Below are 14080 nucleotides of genomic sequence, written 5' to 3'. Positions count from 1 at the left end.
CTAGGCAAAACAAAAATTGTCTGGATAGCCCCACAGACTTATTATGAGAATAAAGGTTTGTTTTATTTGCCTAAAAGTCAAAGAAAACTGAGTTGAAACTGTCCCTGAAGGGGCTGTGTAGCACATTCTCCTGGCCCTTGTCAGAACACAAAGGCTTCACAGAATGTAGTCTCATCCACCCTTTGAAACCCCGGTGCTGGAGAACCTCTCTCAGAAATCTCTCTCAGTGTTTCATTAAAAAGAAAAATAAAATACTGACCTAACTCTCCCTTGCTGCAATTCAAGTCTACAGTTTCTTTTCTAAACACAGTGGAGAAAGGGAGAAAAGGGAGAAGTTCTTCCTTTCCCATTTGTGTTTTTCCGACAGAGGTCCTTCAAGGTCCTTTCAATATTTTCTTCTCTACATTGTACGACACAAATCCTTTCAACTTCAGTCAAATATTTAATTATATACAACTCATTTTTGATCCAGGAGTCCATGTATTTGATGCTGAAGCCAGAGAGCTGTCCTAATGTGTAGCAGGAGATGGAACCCTGTAAGATCCATAGGTCTGTTTTGTCCAAGTAGAGCTTTAGCTTCTTCTTGGTGAATATCATCCAAGAAAACAAGAAGGTGCAGTAAAAGCAAGTGAACCACAGAAAGACACAGGTTTCAGTGCTCCATATCTGTATCCTAACATGATGAAAAAATGGCCACAGGGATGAATGCCCATCACCTTGAGTCTCCTGGTCTCCATTTGATGCTGATTCTCTGCAAGGAAAGCTGCCTTTTCACAGCTGAGTGTTACACAGGGCTGAGCAGGAGGGGCTCCTGGCTGTCACAAACTTTCTTTTCCCAGAGAGTGGTGAAGCAGAGAGACCAACATCCCTCCTGCCAGAAATGTGGCCTTTTCTGGGATTCAGGCTGTCCCCAGCAGGCTACAACAGGGTCCAGATAGCTCTGACCTGTCAGCACAGCTGTCCAAGCAGTTCTTAGCTGCAGGCAACCTTAGCAAGGTTGTGGTATCAGCTCTTTAGTGATGATCAGCTCATTGTGATATCAGCTCTTATCTTACTAGGTGCCTAGGCAGGCAGATGCAGGGAAAGAGAGGAGAAATCTGGAAATCTGTGTGGGGTTCCACAGCAATGTCTTTATTAATTCATCTGCGAAGGTTCCCAGTGACAGAAGGTTCTTCTGTGAAGGTTCCCAGGTTTTCTTCTGCCCAAGCTGGGCAAAAGCAGCTCTTTATGTAGGGTTCAGGGGTTTTGGAAATTGTCCAATAGCAAGGGTTAAAGGAAAGTGACCTGTAGTCTTACAGAGAGATAAGCAGGGGTCCAAAGGCAGAAGAGAGGGGCTTCCAGTCCAGTCACCATGAGTTGGCATTTCCCATCTTAGGCTGCTGAACACCAGGGAAGTCTTGCAGGCTCTGGGCCTGCTGCACGCCAGGCTGTGCGCTCAGGGCCAGTGTCTGGGGGGGTTTGGGGTCCGTGGCTGGGTGCGGGGCCGTGGCTGGGGCCGGGGCTGCTGTGGCTCCTGGGGCTGCGGGGGCAGCGGCCGCTGCTGCACTCGCTGCTGCCTCGGGGTGGGCTTGGACGGAGCCTGGGGCAGCTCCCTCATCGTCCCCATCTCATGGTACACGGGCAGGGTCTGCATCGCTCGCTCCTCCCCTGCAACAACACCAGGACCCCACAGTCACACATCCAACAAAAAGTCCAAGAGACACAGAAATGGCCTCAGCCCAAATGTTGTGTTTTAAGCCGCCACTCTTAGACGTTCCGGCTGTACCAGTGTGTCACCGTAACAGTTTATGAAAAATCCCTTCTCCAGGAATTCTACTCCTGGGAAGCTGTGAAGCTTCAGCTTCTCCCTGTCTTGCTGCTTTGGAATGTGATTTGGAGAACTGTTTACCCAGCATCTGAATTGGTTTTAATTAATGACCAATCACAGCCGGCTGTGTCAGAGTCTGAGTCTGTCATGGGTTTTTATTATCATTCTTGTCTAGCCTCCTGATGTATCTTTTCTCTTTTTATTTATATATTATTTTTATATATTTTTATATATTATTTATATATTATTTATATTTTTAAAGATAAAAATATAAATAATTATAAATATAATAATATAAAAATAAAATTTATAAAAATATAAAAATATAAATCATTATAAATATAAATTATATAAATAAAATATTGGTTTTATTTATATATTCTTTTTAGTATAGTTTTAGTATATAATTTTCATATATCATATAATTTCATATAATACATAATTTCAAATATTTTTCATATCATTTTAATATAATATAATTTTCATGTAATTTCATATCATATATAATTCATATAATTTTCATATCATACAATATTAATATAATATAATATATGATATTATATCATATTGTAAAATAATAAATCAGCCTTCTAAAAATTCGCAGTCAGCTTCTCAACTCTCACCTCGTCCCGCGGACCCACCCAGCACCACAACACCAGTGAACAGCAAAAATCACCTCTGCCTGCATCTCCCAGGCCAACATGGAAGTTTTTGGCTGCCTGGCAGAGATCAAGGTACCTGGAGCACTTGGGAAAGCTCTGCCCTGTCTGTTGGGGGAATCAGCTTTATCAAGGAGACATCAGTGGACACCCCCAGCCTGAGCTGCTCTGTCCCCTTTAGGAGGCTACCAAAGGGAAAGTGAGATCTAACCCCAGGAAATAACATCAAAGTACCTTGCCCTGCCTTTGTCTGTGCTGGGATTTCCAAAATCCTCTCAGCCAGAGATCCCTTCTGTCAGCATTAATTTTCACACAAAGAGGTAAATTCATACAGGCTGACTTCTGATCACTGACTCATCATTTCTGAAATATCACTCATCTTAACTTAGGGATTGAGGGATTTACCTCTTGAGACACTGAGTTGGCCTTAAACTCACAGCAAACTGTTTCAGAGAGGCTAGTCACCATAAAATAATCACTAAAATATTAGTATTCATTTTCTCAGGCTAATTTTCTTGATTCCTGCTGAATCCAGGCCCAAGAGCTGAGGCTATGGTGTCACTGCACAGCTGAGGCAGTGATCTGTACCACTCAAAAGAGAACAGCCACAATGTAAAATTATACTCAGGTGGCTTTCTCAAAGCACATATCAGAAAGTGAGACTGGCAATGCCAGCTGATCTACACAGATTCACCATGTGCATTCAACACGTTATTGCTCATGTCAGGGCAGAGAAAATGCTCCTGACCACAGGGTTGCTGTCAGTGGGAAGCTCTAATATTTTAGGTGGCTGGATAGCAAAACAAAGCCTCTTAAACACTTACCATAAATTTCATTCCTTTTCGTTTTCCTCCTTCTGATACAATAAATAATGCAAATCACAAAGATGACAAAGAAGACTGCACCTCCTGCTATGCTCAAGATGCGATAAAAGTCCATCTTGCCTAGTTTAGGGGATGAAAGAGGATGTTAGAATGGAAAGAAATCACTTGCACAACATCTACTCAGAATTCTGCATTTTCTTCCATTGACTGTAAAGGCAGACCAGCAGACATCCCACCCTTTGCCTTTTACTTGCTGACAGCAGAAAGTTGCTGTTCCTCATTGTTGAGAATTTTGATTGCTCCCTGATGGGTTCAAGTTCTGCAGAAAATTGAAACCAGAGCATTCATGTGTGCCAGCTCACTGTATTTAAATTGCCACTTGTTTTAGCAGCCAGTGTTACACCAAGGTGTATTTGGCTTTTTCTGTACCTGTTTCTCCCAGATGAGTGCAAGAGGAGCCTGGACAGAGTCACATATAATTACACTTCTATGAAAAGCTGGCTGAGCTTAAGCCCACCTGAAATGTTGCCTCTAAAGATCAAAATTCAAGGTGATTGGCCTTAAATGCAGGACCAAGTGCTCACAGAGGGCAGCAGGATTAGAAGGAGGTGGGGCTCCAAGATGAGGGATTTTTAATCTACTGTGGATCTGGCAGAGTTCTGCCACTACATAGAAAATTTGAGAGGTATTTAGTTTGGGTAGGAAGAGTAGTGTTCCACGTTCTTAGGGGGTTTTTGGTGTCTGAGAAATGCTGTATTTTTACCTTAAAGATCATTGGTATTTCTCTGTTAATGATGTGAGGAAAAAAAAAAACAAACAACAAACTCTCTGACCCAATTCATCCTGTGATGAAAGAGTGTTTCTCAAGGGTGAGAAAAAGTGAAATCAAAATTGTCTAGACAATGGCCAGTGTCTGACTAGAGGCAGACCTGTCCTTGCCTGGCTTGTGTCCTGGCATGGGCAGCTTTGGCCAGGATTTCCTCATCCAGACAAGGTGTTTGGGATAGTTTGCCTTGACTTAAACAGATCTAATCCAGCAGCACACTTTCATACCTGGCTCCAAAGTCCATGCCACATCCTGCTTGCCCCTTCCCAGTGCTAACATCAATCATCAACGGGACTGTGCAGTCCATCAGGTCAGGCAGCAGCACAAAAATGCATTGCTTGGCTATTGTTGAAATCAGGATTATTCAGAAGGCATCAGCTGCACAGGAGAGCAGTGCTCATCCTGACCCTCAGCTCTTGGCCCATGAGTCACAATCAGCAGACCTGGGATCACTTCAGTAAAGCCTTTAAGCCTCAGGGCTTGCTCCCTCCCTTCTCACACCATGGGCTGTCCTTCAGACTTGGACTTTCCCTAAATTCACTGTGGCAGAAATGGGTAAAAATTGGAAATACTGAGCCAGATCTTGTGAGCCCCTTTTACTCTCCACCAGCTCCAGCAAGAGTCTAGAGTAAGAGAATGCTTCCAGCAGAGCACTCGTGGTTGGGTGGGATGAACCCAAGCCTGGCAAATTGAAGGACTTTTCCCCAGCACTGCACTGGAATTCTGAACTTTGAACAGCACACCCAGTGTCACACCAGTGTGATCTCTCCTTTGTTTGTGCCTTAACTTGCAGAATTTTTACGTGGGAGGATGACAACTGTGATGACTTCTTTTGCCTACTGAATCATTTCCAGCATGACTCTTCCCATTTGAAATGCAATCCTTTCAGTCCTTTTGCTGCATCTGTGGTTAGCTGAATAGGAAAACCTTGGTACATTTGAACCATGCTTATCTGACCCGTGTAACCCCAAAGAAAAACCCTCCAGAACTTCCCTCCTGATTTCTAGGCCAAGCTGAAGAGTGCAAGCAGCTTATTTTCCCCCTTGTGAGAGAACTCATCCACACCCACAGTTGCAGGCAACCACCACGTTGATAGACATGATCGTGGAGAGGAGAAAAACACAATGGATCTCCCCACAGGAGAAGAGGAAGAGCAAAACCTCTCTCACACCTCACTGCCCTCAGCAGTGGTCCACCCTAGCACATTATGACAGAAGAGATTTCTTACCTGAGCAGTCAATTGCTTTTTCAGCCATTTTTTCACTGACTTTGTTCTTAACAACGCATCGGAATGTCCCAGAATTCCACCCGTGCCATTCCAGCACTGTTGCGTTCTTTTGGATTTTTTTGCCATTGGGTTGGGTCAGTTCTATTAAAAATACTTCATCCTTGGCCTTCCCTTTTGCTTCACACTTGACAGACGCACTTTTATTCCTGCATTCAGCCATGAGGATTGGCTGAGGGACAGGTTCTGAAAGAGAAGGGAAGGGACAGGCATGTCTGAGAGTATTTCTCCTCCTGAAAGCCTCTGCTTTAAGCAGAACAGAGAATAACCCCCAAATCACCAGCTAATGAGATCACACAAGAATGAAGAGCAAATTGGACCTCAACTGCAAGGTAACAAGGCAACAATAAAGAAAATGCAGAGCAGTAGCCTACACAGTTGGCTCAGTAAAGCAGAGCTGGACACCAGGCAAGTGAGGGGAGGAAGCTGAATCTCCTTGAGGTGGGTGGAAGGGACTGAGAACCACAGCACCTCCACCTCTGGACCCTGTGTTTTGGTGCAAGGGAAATTGATCCTGTTCAGCCTGTGCCCATCAGAGAGAGATTTTTCTCTAAAGCGGGAAAAATTATTAAAAGCTCCTCATGGTGCTCTGTGTGCTACCAACAGCACTCAGCAAGCACAACACCACAGCATGGAAGGCCATCAAGCCAGAATGGAGAGCACAAAACAGAAACTTCAGCTCTCAATGAGGTTATGACAGGAAAAAAAAAATTTTTCTGTCTCTTCTTATGCCCTGCAAACATCTTGCTCCCTTTTGGTTCCAGTTTCTCTGTCAATGAAAGAGATGGAAAGGCCTGCAGGGTTTTCATCAAGTAAGGGCAACTGGCAAGGACAGCAAATAAAAATAATTATTTCTACCTTTAAGACAAGATTAAAAAAATGCCAGTGCCACCTGTAGTTACAGGCTGAGTAAATTATGGAGATCATAAATTCTAAAGAAAATAAGGACTGCTCATAGCACATGCAGTCAAGGCTCACACCACAACATCCACAGCCACCCTTTCCTGGGTAAGCCCACTCCTCCTCTGCAACCTGGAACCTATTGCTCAGGGAAACATCCCGGTGGGAAACATTAGAGTCCAGGTGCTGGAGTTGGGTGAGGATGTCATTGGGACAATTTTCAAATATTTTTAACAACTGTTTGTCCAGCCTGGCTGACAAATTATTCGAGGACCCAAGAGTTACTACAGGACTTCCAAAACCATGTGTCAGAGGTAATGTAACAGCAGAGGAAATGATGCAGCACACAGCTGGGCTGGAGAATTAACCTTGGCCTGAAATGGGGACACCCCAATGACAGCAGTGGCCCTGATGACTTCCTGACTCTGTTTACAGTAATAGCTCTCAAAGCAGTGAGACACCCTCACTGCTCTGCTCAGCAGTCCCTTAGACACAAAGGGGCCTCCCACTGCACAGAAACCCTGCTAAAACCATTCCAGCTGTCATTGCTGCCTCAAAAAGGCATCATTTCTGTAATCCCAGCTGGTGCCACAAACTCAAGATGTTGGCAAAGCTGTGCATGATGACTGAAGAAGGACAGAGCAAAGCTATCCCCTTATTGGGGAAAAAAGCCATGCTGTCCTACAGCTGAGAGGTCTGGAGAGGACACAGCAGCTTTTAAGGAGCAGAATAGCCATCCCCATCATCCCTTCTCACCCCAAAACCTTTGGGCTGCTACTGCTCTGATCTCTGAGGACAAGATACAGCACAGGAATGGAGGCTGCCCTCATGCTTTGAACCCAAGCAGCTGAAAGCCCCAGGTGTGTGCTTAACTGTGCTTTAAAGAGCACAGCTTTTCTATTTGTTGTGTTGTGCTGTGCAAGGATAGGGTGCAGGAGTCTTCTTCCACTGCAAGTTCAGCTCCTGTTGTGGTTCATCTCAAGGGAGGTGACTGCTGGCTGTTTTGTATGTTACAGCAAAAATGGAGTGGGATTCCGTTGCCTGAATTAAGGCATTTAGTGCCATCAGGACTCCTGAGCTCTCCTCAAGGGGCTGGCAACACCAGTCATAACTCAGTACCCATAAAATAGCACCAGAAGTACCCAAAACCCACAGTGCATCAGCCACAGCTGTACCCCACATGGGCTGCTGTGCTCCTAGCAGAGGTTTCTGGAAGCAGGATGCTGCTGGCAGCCCAGGCCCCTCTCAGGTCCCACCCCAGCTCAGGGTCTCAGCACTATTGGTGGTGCTGCAGTAGGACTGACCATCCTCACCCTGCTCTCAGTGTGAACCTGCTCACAGCTGCTTCCTTGGGCACAGCTAGGAACATGCTGGATGACAAACAGGGGAGCCAGAAAGAAGCTGGGGGTTTGAGGCCATCAACCAGATCCAGAGAAGGGAGGAGAGAGGCAGGCTGCTGTCAGTGGCAGGAAGAAAAAGGTACAGCCCTACAGAAGTCCTCCCACTCCTAATCAGCAAGGAGGGCACCGAGTAGGAAAGGCTGTGGGACAGAGCAGAGAGTACCAAATCTTGTTTAGCTGTCCTGAGCATGGCATGGGAAAGGCAAAAACTCACCCTGAACTAATAACATTATACTTTCTTCTGCCTTCAGCTGTCCATCCTTCTGATAAGCCTGCACCGTGTAGCTCCCACTGTCCTCCTTCTGCAGGCGCTGGATTTCCAGGGTCCCATTGCGGAGTAGGGCACACCTGCACTGCTCCTTGTTCACAAAGTGCTTGGCTCTGTTGTCTCTGATCTGAACCAGCCTTTGTGTCCCTTTCTTCCATGTGGCCTCGTAGATGCTCCCAGGAGCAGCAATGCTGAGAAGAGCTGTCTCGTTCACTGCCTTGTAAATCCAGCTGGTGCTGGAGCCTGTGGAGGGAAGCACAGCCAGCCCCTCAGTTGTCTCCAGCAGCCACAGCAGTCACCCAAAAGTTGTCACTTGCTATGCCACCCCCTTCCTGAGCTGCCTAAGCCTCTCTGCTTTACTGATGCTATCTTCTTCCCCTGCTCCAAAGTATTTCTTGATTGTTCATTAGATAAATTCCAGCATCCAATTTAATTCTGAGAGGCAAGAAAGCAAAGAGCCCAGCTTTCAAAGGCTGAATTTATACCCTGGCTGATTTACTTGGAGTGACTCTGGATGCCAAAATTCATGCCCTCCCATTTCAGTTTAACATGAACTTAGCCCTTCCTTCAAAGAAGGTCACTTCTGTGTTTTGCACATGGCACGGGCTGGTACCCAGAACTGCAAACAGCAAAAATAGTTACATCTCTGGACAGCAGAATCATTTCAGCAACCCCAGTGATGGCAATGATGATAATAATAGCAGCCCACGTCAATCTGTGGTGAGTGTAAGGCACTGAGCTGGAGGCACACCCACAGCAGTTACTCTGCCCCCCTGGAATGCACCCACTTGATTTTTCCCTGATGGGGAAAGTAGGGCAGGAATAAACAGCTACCAGCATCTGAGGGGTTGCAGGAGTCATTACAAGAAAAGCAATTGCCAAAAATAAAAACCCTAAAAATCTTTTCCTTTGATTCCAAATGTGGTGTCAGGACTGGGAAGCACCTGAGCCTGGGGCTGCCAAAGGGGATATTTACTAAACATCCACCACGTGTGCAGCAGTGGGGATGTTGCACTCCTGGAGCAGTGCCCGGGTGCTCTGCCCGCTCCCCTCCAGCCACCGCCTCTGCTGGGCCCATTTCTGGTGAGCCAGCACTTGGGAAACTTTCCTTGGAGGTCATTTCAAGTGAGGAACTGTCCCCAGCCCCGTGGCAGGTGGACAAACCTGCAGGAGGAGGGCGAAATCTGCGTGCAAGTGTCAGGTGGGATAAGCTCACTGGCACGAGCTCAGAGCCACAGCTTATTTAGTTTGTCAGATTCTTGTGTTCATTCCTCCTCAATTTACAGGGTGAAGCCAATCAGCAGGAGCAGATTTCCCTTCCCATCACCACACAGAGCTGACTCTGCCCTAATTTTATGTGTTTTAAGTATTTTTTTCCCCACAGAGAGAAAAACCTGTGTTTATGCATATTTTTATTACAGTCCTTCACTCCTTGTATCTAGGATAATGATAAATGGCACCACGGAGGGGAAACTGAAACCCAGTGGCTATTTCATTAAACTAACAATATTAGAGATAATCAGAGAACTAAAATCGCATGCCTCTGCAACAAGAACATTAATGCTGTAGTGCTTCTGGCAATTCACCACCTCCAAAGAGAGCTTGTTTTTCCTGCATTGCCTTTCTTGCAAGGTATTTGACATATCTAATGAAATGTCCTGAAATAAAGCTATCAACTAAACAGCCTTGGAAGCAGTTACGCCCCACACAGATGACACTACACGTTATACCCCAATATTTGATTTCTGATACTTGTTTCTGCTCAGTCATGAACAAGTATTTAGAGCTAGTAATAGGATTTCTTTGCATAACAGACACCACTTACATTTTCTCTCTGAAAGCAAAGGAAAAAAATAATCTGAGTTTCCAAGGATAATTCAATGGCATCTCTGTGGACCAGAGACATTTCTAAATATCAATCTAGTCTCCATTGTCTTTCTAGTGGAAAGCTGAGTATCCCATGATATTAAAAATCTGTTTAACTAATGAAACAGCACTTCTGATAAAAATGCCCACTAAAATGTGCTCCAAAGGGCAGAAATGTTTTAACTGAGAGGCCACAGCTCACTCAGTCACAAGAAAGAGTTAAAAGAAAAAAGCTCCCATAGTAATTTTAGAGAAGGAAGGAAACTATTTTCTATTCAAGGGAATAATCCTTATTTCTGCTGGGGAAGATGTTTTATAGATTGTGTACATAAAAAGAAGAAATCCTTATTTATCTATTAATTTTGTTCTGAAGGAAAAGCAAAGCATTAAACCACCATACATACAAACTTAGTGGAATGAAACAGAGGGAGAAAAAAATTATGCAGGCTTGTATTGTCTCCATCTCTTAAAAAACCTTCTCTAATCTATGAGTTAACACCTTAATTAAGCTTTTAGATTAATATTTTAAAAAATAATGAGAACAATAATACGCAAAATATAAAAAATATATGCAGTCGCTTGCTGTTTTCACATCTTAAACTTCAGCTCCACTGAAGACACTGGAATCTATCACTCTGTTAATATTTATGGAAGAATATAAATTGCACTTTCAAAAGATTTGCACATCTTTGATAAGAAAAGGAAATTACATGCGATAATGCACAGTGAACTGGATCTCTAATGTAGTACAAGCTGCCTTGAGGGCAGAATGCAAACTGTATGCTGACATTTCTCATTACACATGTGTCAAATTAAGGCTCATTAACTTAAAACCAAAACTCTTTACAGCTTATTATTATAACTGGAATAGGAAACTCAGGTCCTGCCCTCCCCCTGGCTGAAAATTAAATCAAATAACAATCGCAATAACCCAGATGTCTTCACTCATTGGAAAAGTGGAACAAGTTCCTTATCAGTAGCAGCCCACCAAGTTGTAAATGCTTTAAAATGCAATTTTAACATCAGCCCAAAAGAGCAAAAAACTGTAAGAAAAACTCACATTTTACACTGGGAAATAAAAGCAGCAAGCACTTGACTAGGAAAATCCTCCTAAAGTTCATTTTCAGGGTCAAAAACCATCCAGTGTTGCCTTGTCCAGTGATAGCTCCTGGCAGGTGAAAGGGTTTTCTGCTGTAAGCAGGCAGTGATGGGACATGTCAGTGCAGCCTCTGTGCCCTCCTCCTCTCCTCCAGCACTTCTCATTTCTAGCAGGGGCGGAAATCAGCCTCAACAGGGTGCTTTGTCTGCATGGAGGCAACGTGGAGACAACAAAGAAAATGGGCACTAAAATACAGGAATGCCCTGGAGGTTTGTCCACCCAGCTGGAGGGCCAGGTGGGGCCCTCATACTCCTCAATGCTCACCTGAGGAGCCCAGTTCCAGCATCCACGTGAAAAATGCCAATCACTTGGGGTTTTTTTAAATTTTAAAAGTTTAATGATAATAAAATGGTTATAAAAATAGCAATATTGTTAGAGTAATAATAATTTGGACAATTTGGATTAGGACATTATGAGACAACAAAGAGTTACAGACATCCAGGTACCTTTTTCCGGGCTTTTCACAATCCACATGCTATCATCCTGGAGGGAGGGATGCAGTTTTTGGGCGGGGGAGTGATGGGAACCCTAATTCCCCTCCACAGCCTCAGCAGCAGCAAGGGGAGAACAAGCCCAGGAGCCCCAGTGAGGTGCAAGAGGCTGCTGGACAAGGCTTGGAAAGGAGACACACTTTCCTTGGAAAGCAGCAGGATCAGCTTGGCATCAACATCTGGGGTATGTATGGGCATGAAAGGGGGTGAGAACCCTGCCTTGATCCAGCCACAATCCAGCTCTGGAGCTGGCTGCTGTGCGAAAGAGCAAAGAAGCTGTAAGGAGCTAGGTCTAAAAACCATGAGAGAAGCTAATGAGGTCCTTATCCCTGATCCCAGTATGAAACAGAAGGAGTGGTGAGGATTTTGAGTCTTATCCTCATCACCATAATTCCTCTGCTGCAGTAGCCACTGAAATGTTCCAGCTCTTTGTGACAGGCACAGGCCAAGAAAGAAGACAGAAGGAAATCTGTGGCACCAGATATGTACAAGAGTAGATAAACTTTGCTTGTTCGTTCTTGTCATTCCTCTTCCTTGAGGTTAGGTCTTCCTTGTAAGACACCTCCCCTTCTCCAGCTTAATCATTTTTTACTGGTACTAATGAAATTTAAAAAAATAACAGTGCAGGAAAATCTAGTTTTTCTTCCTTCTTTCTGCTATTTTCTTCCTTCTTTCTGCTCTTGTTTCCTTCCAAAGAACACACAAAGGAGGCACACACAAAAGGAGAGAGGAAGCAACAGCAGCAAGATCACATTTCTGTGCCTGCCCTCCACCCTCTGTGGCAAGAAACAAGCTGAGGGCAGGGGCTGCCACACTCAGTGGCACACTCAATCAAGTTGTGTCAAACTCCTGGACACATCTGCTTCCAGCCTGGGCACCTAAAGGAATTTGGGTAAAGGCAGCAACCCTGATTTCTCCTCTGTTCTTTGAAGGTTTTTTGCTGGTCCATCAGGAGAGCAGAGGGAGGCCCAGCATGCTGAAACCACTGTCCATGCTCTGCTCAACTTTGTTTCTCTTCTTTTTCTTCAGGCAAACATCTCTCAAAGCCCCTGCCTGCTTTCAGGGTACCCCTGCAGGTTGTCTGTTTGTTGGCGTGTTCACCTGGCCAACACACTGGGATGGGAATTGTCATGGTACAAATGAAAGCAAAGGGAAAGATATGTGTGTGTGTGTGAGAGAGAGAGAGAGAGAGAGAGAAGACAGGTAAAGCTCCATAGTGGTAGAACTAGATGTAAAAGAATCTCATGTATGCATAATGAAGGCTACTACTTCCAGTTAAGCAGTTTGGTGCCACACACAACCTTCTAAACGCACAACTGAAATGGGTCAAAAGCCCCTATGGTCCAGCACACCAAACACCCTGATTGCTGTTGGAGCAACAGGTAGGCAGGAGCAAGAACCCATTTGGACAGGATGTAAAATGTCTGTTCAAAGATGAGCTCACTGTGGGCAGTGAAGAAGCACTTGAGAGAAGGGTGGGGGCTCAATGGCTGATGTCCCATGGTCACTGGACTCACAGAAGTGACACCAAGCCTTGGTATTCCTGAGTACTTGGTGGTTGTGCACAAAATCCACTTGCAAGACTTTGCGTAACAAAAGCCAAAAGCACAGCCAAACCTGCAAAAGGGGCACAGCACTCACCTGCAGCACGAGTTCCCCATGAGATCCTGGCACGGTCTGTCCCAAAAGCAGCCCCTCTTCTAACTAGCCTCTGAAACCTCCTGCACCATCAGACCCAGCTGGAGAGAGACAAAGCAGCCCTTGCCTCTAAGCTCAGTCTTCCTGCCAGATGACAAGTGAGGAAATGTCAATATTCTGCCAGCTTTACCCTTCCTTTCTTGAAAAGTAAGGTAATGTCATGCTGCAGTCCTGACTGGGCTTTGATCCTCATTTTAGAAGAAGGAGTTTTTGGATGTTACTTGGAAGGAGGCACTCTAAGTTGTTGCACTGCTGTCTCTGTTTTCCCTTCAAGGAGAGTCCCAGGAGAAAGCATTGAAGTGCCTGAAGGTGTCTCTGGAAAGCACAGCAGCTCTGGGCTGCAGCCACAGAGGAACCCAAGGAGCCAGCATGTACCTCAGAGATGTGGCAGGGGGTAAACATGCTGAGAGCAGTTCCAGCACAGAGCACTGGCCAGAAATGCCCTCCAAGGTGGAGGGAGTGGCACAGAGAGCGCTGTGGCTGGAGCTCTGTGTGGCCACAGCCCAGGCACTGGCCCAAGGTGTGCTGGGCAGGAGAGGGTGAGCTGTAGATAACAGCTCTAGATAACAGTGCTCTCACTCTCTTCTCCTCACTGCAGATAGCTCACACAGGAAGTAACACCACTGGATTAAACAAAGCCAGCTAGAAAATGGGCAATGATAGAAAAGCAGATGTCTCCCAGCACGGTGCTGCTAGGCCTGGCTCAATTAGGCCTGTCCTTAGCATCAAGCTAAGGATGCTGGAGCCCTGTTTAGCCCATTGCACTGCCACACATCCCCATTTTCTGACACACAGGAGAGCAGAGGACTGAGCACAGCCACAACAATGGGCTGTCTTTGCACACCTCTGCTCTCTCTCTGAGGCATTGTTTCCACTGCAGAAGCCGCAAAGAGCTGC

General features: G+C 45.3%; 1 protein-coding gene across 1 annotated transcript; it reads right to left on the bottom strand.

The window, feature by feature from the left end:
- Positions 1–868: 868 nt before the first annotated feature.
- On the bottom strand, positions 869–11039 carry CD2 (CD2 molecule). Its single transcript, XM_058800397.1, has 5 exons — positions 10896–11039; positions 7916–8212; positions 5345–5587; positions 3291–3410; positions 869–1647 (listed from the first exon to the last, which is right to left on the bottom strand). The coding sequence occupies exons 1-5, from the start codon at positions 10954–10956 to the stop codon at positions 1436–1438; spliced, it is 933 nt and encodes a 310-aa protein (XP_058656380.1). The 5' UTR covers positions 10957–11039; the 3' UTR covers positions 869–1435.
- Positions 11040–14080: the final 3041 nt, after the last annotated feature.

This window comes from Ammospiza caudacuta, chromosome 2 (genome assembly GCF_027887145.1).
Source record: "Ammospiza caudacuta isolate bAmmCau1 chromosome 2, bAmmCau1.pri, whole genome shotgun sequence".
NCBI lineage: Eukaryota > Metazoa > Chordata > Aves > Passeriformes > Passerellidae > Ammospiza > Ammospiza caudacuta.
This window is presented reverse-complemented; position numbering and strand designations above follow the sequence as displayed.

Bases quoted from the DNA above. Each gene is read 5' to 3' on its own strand.
- CD2 (XM_058800397.1), bottom strand. From the start codon at position 10,956: ATGAACTTTAGGAGGATTTTCCTAGTCAAGTGCTTGCTGCTTTTATTT. The intron at 8,213-10,895 runs GTGAGTTTTTCT...TTCCCTCCACAG, and splicing joins TTTATTTCCCAGTGTAAAAT to GCTCCAGCACCAGCTGGATT. The intron at 3,411-5,344 runs GTAAGAAATCTC...CCCCTAAACTAG, and splicing joins AAAAGCAATTGACTGCTCAG to GCAAGATGGACTTTTATCGC.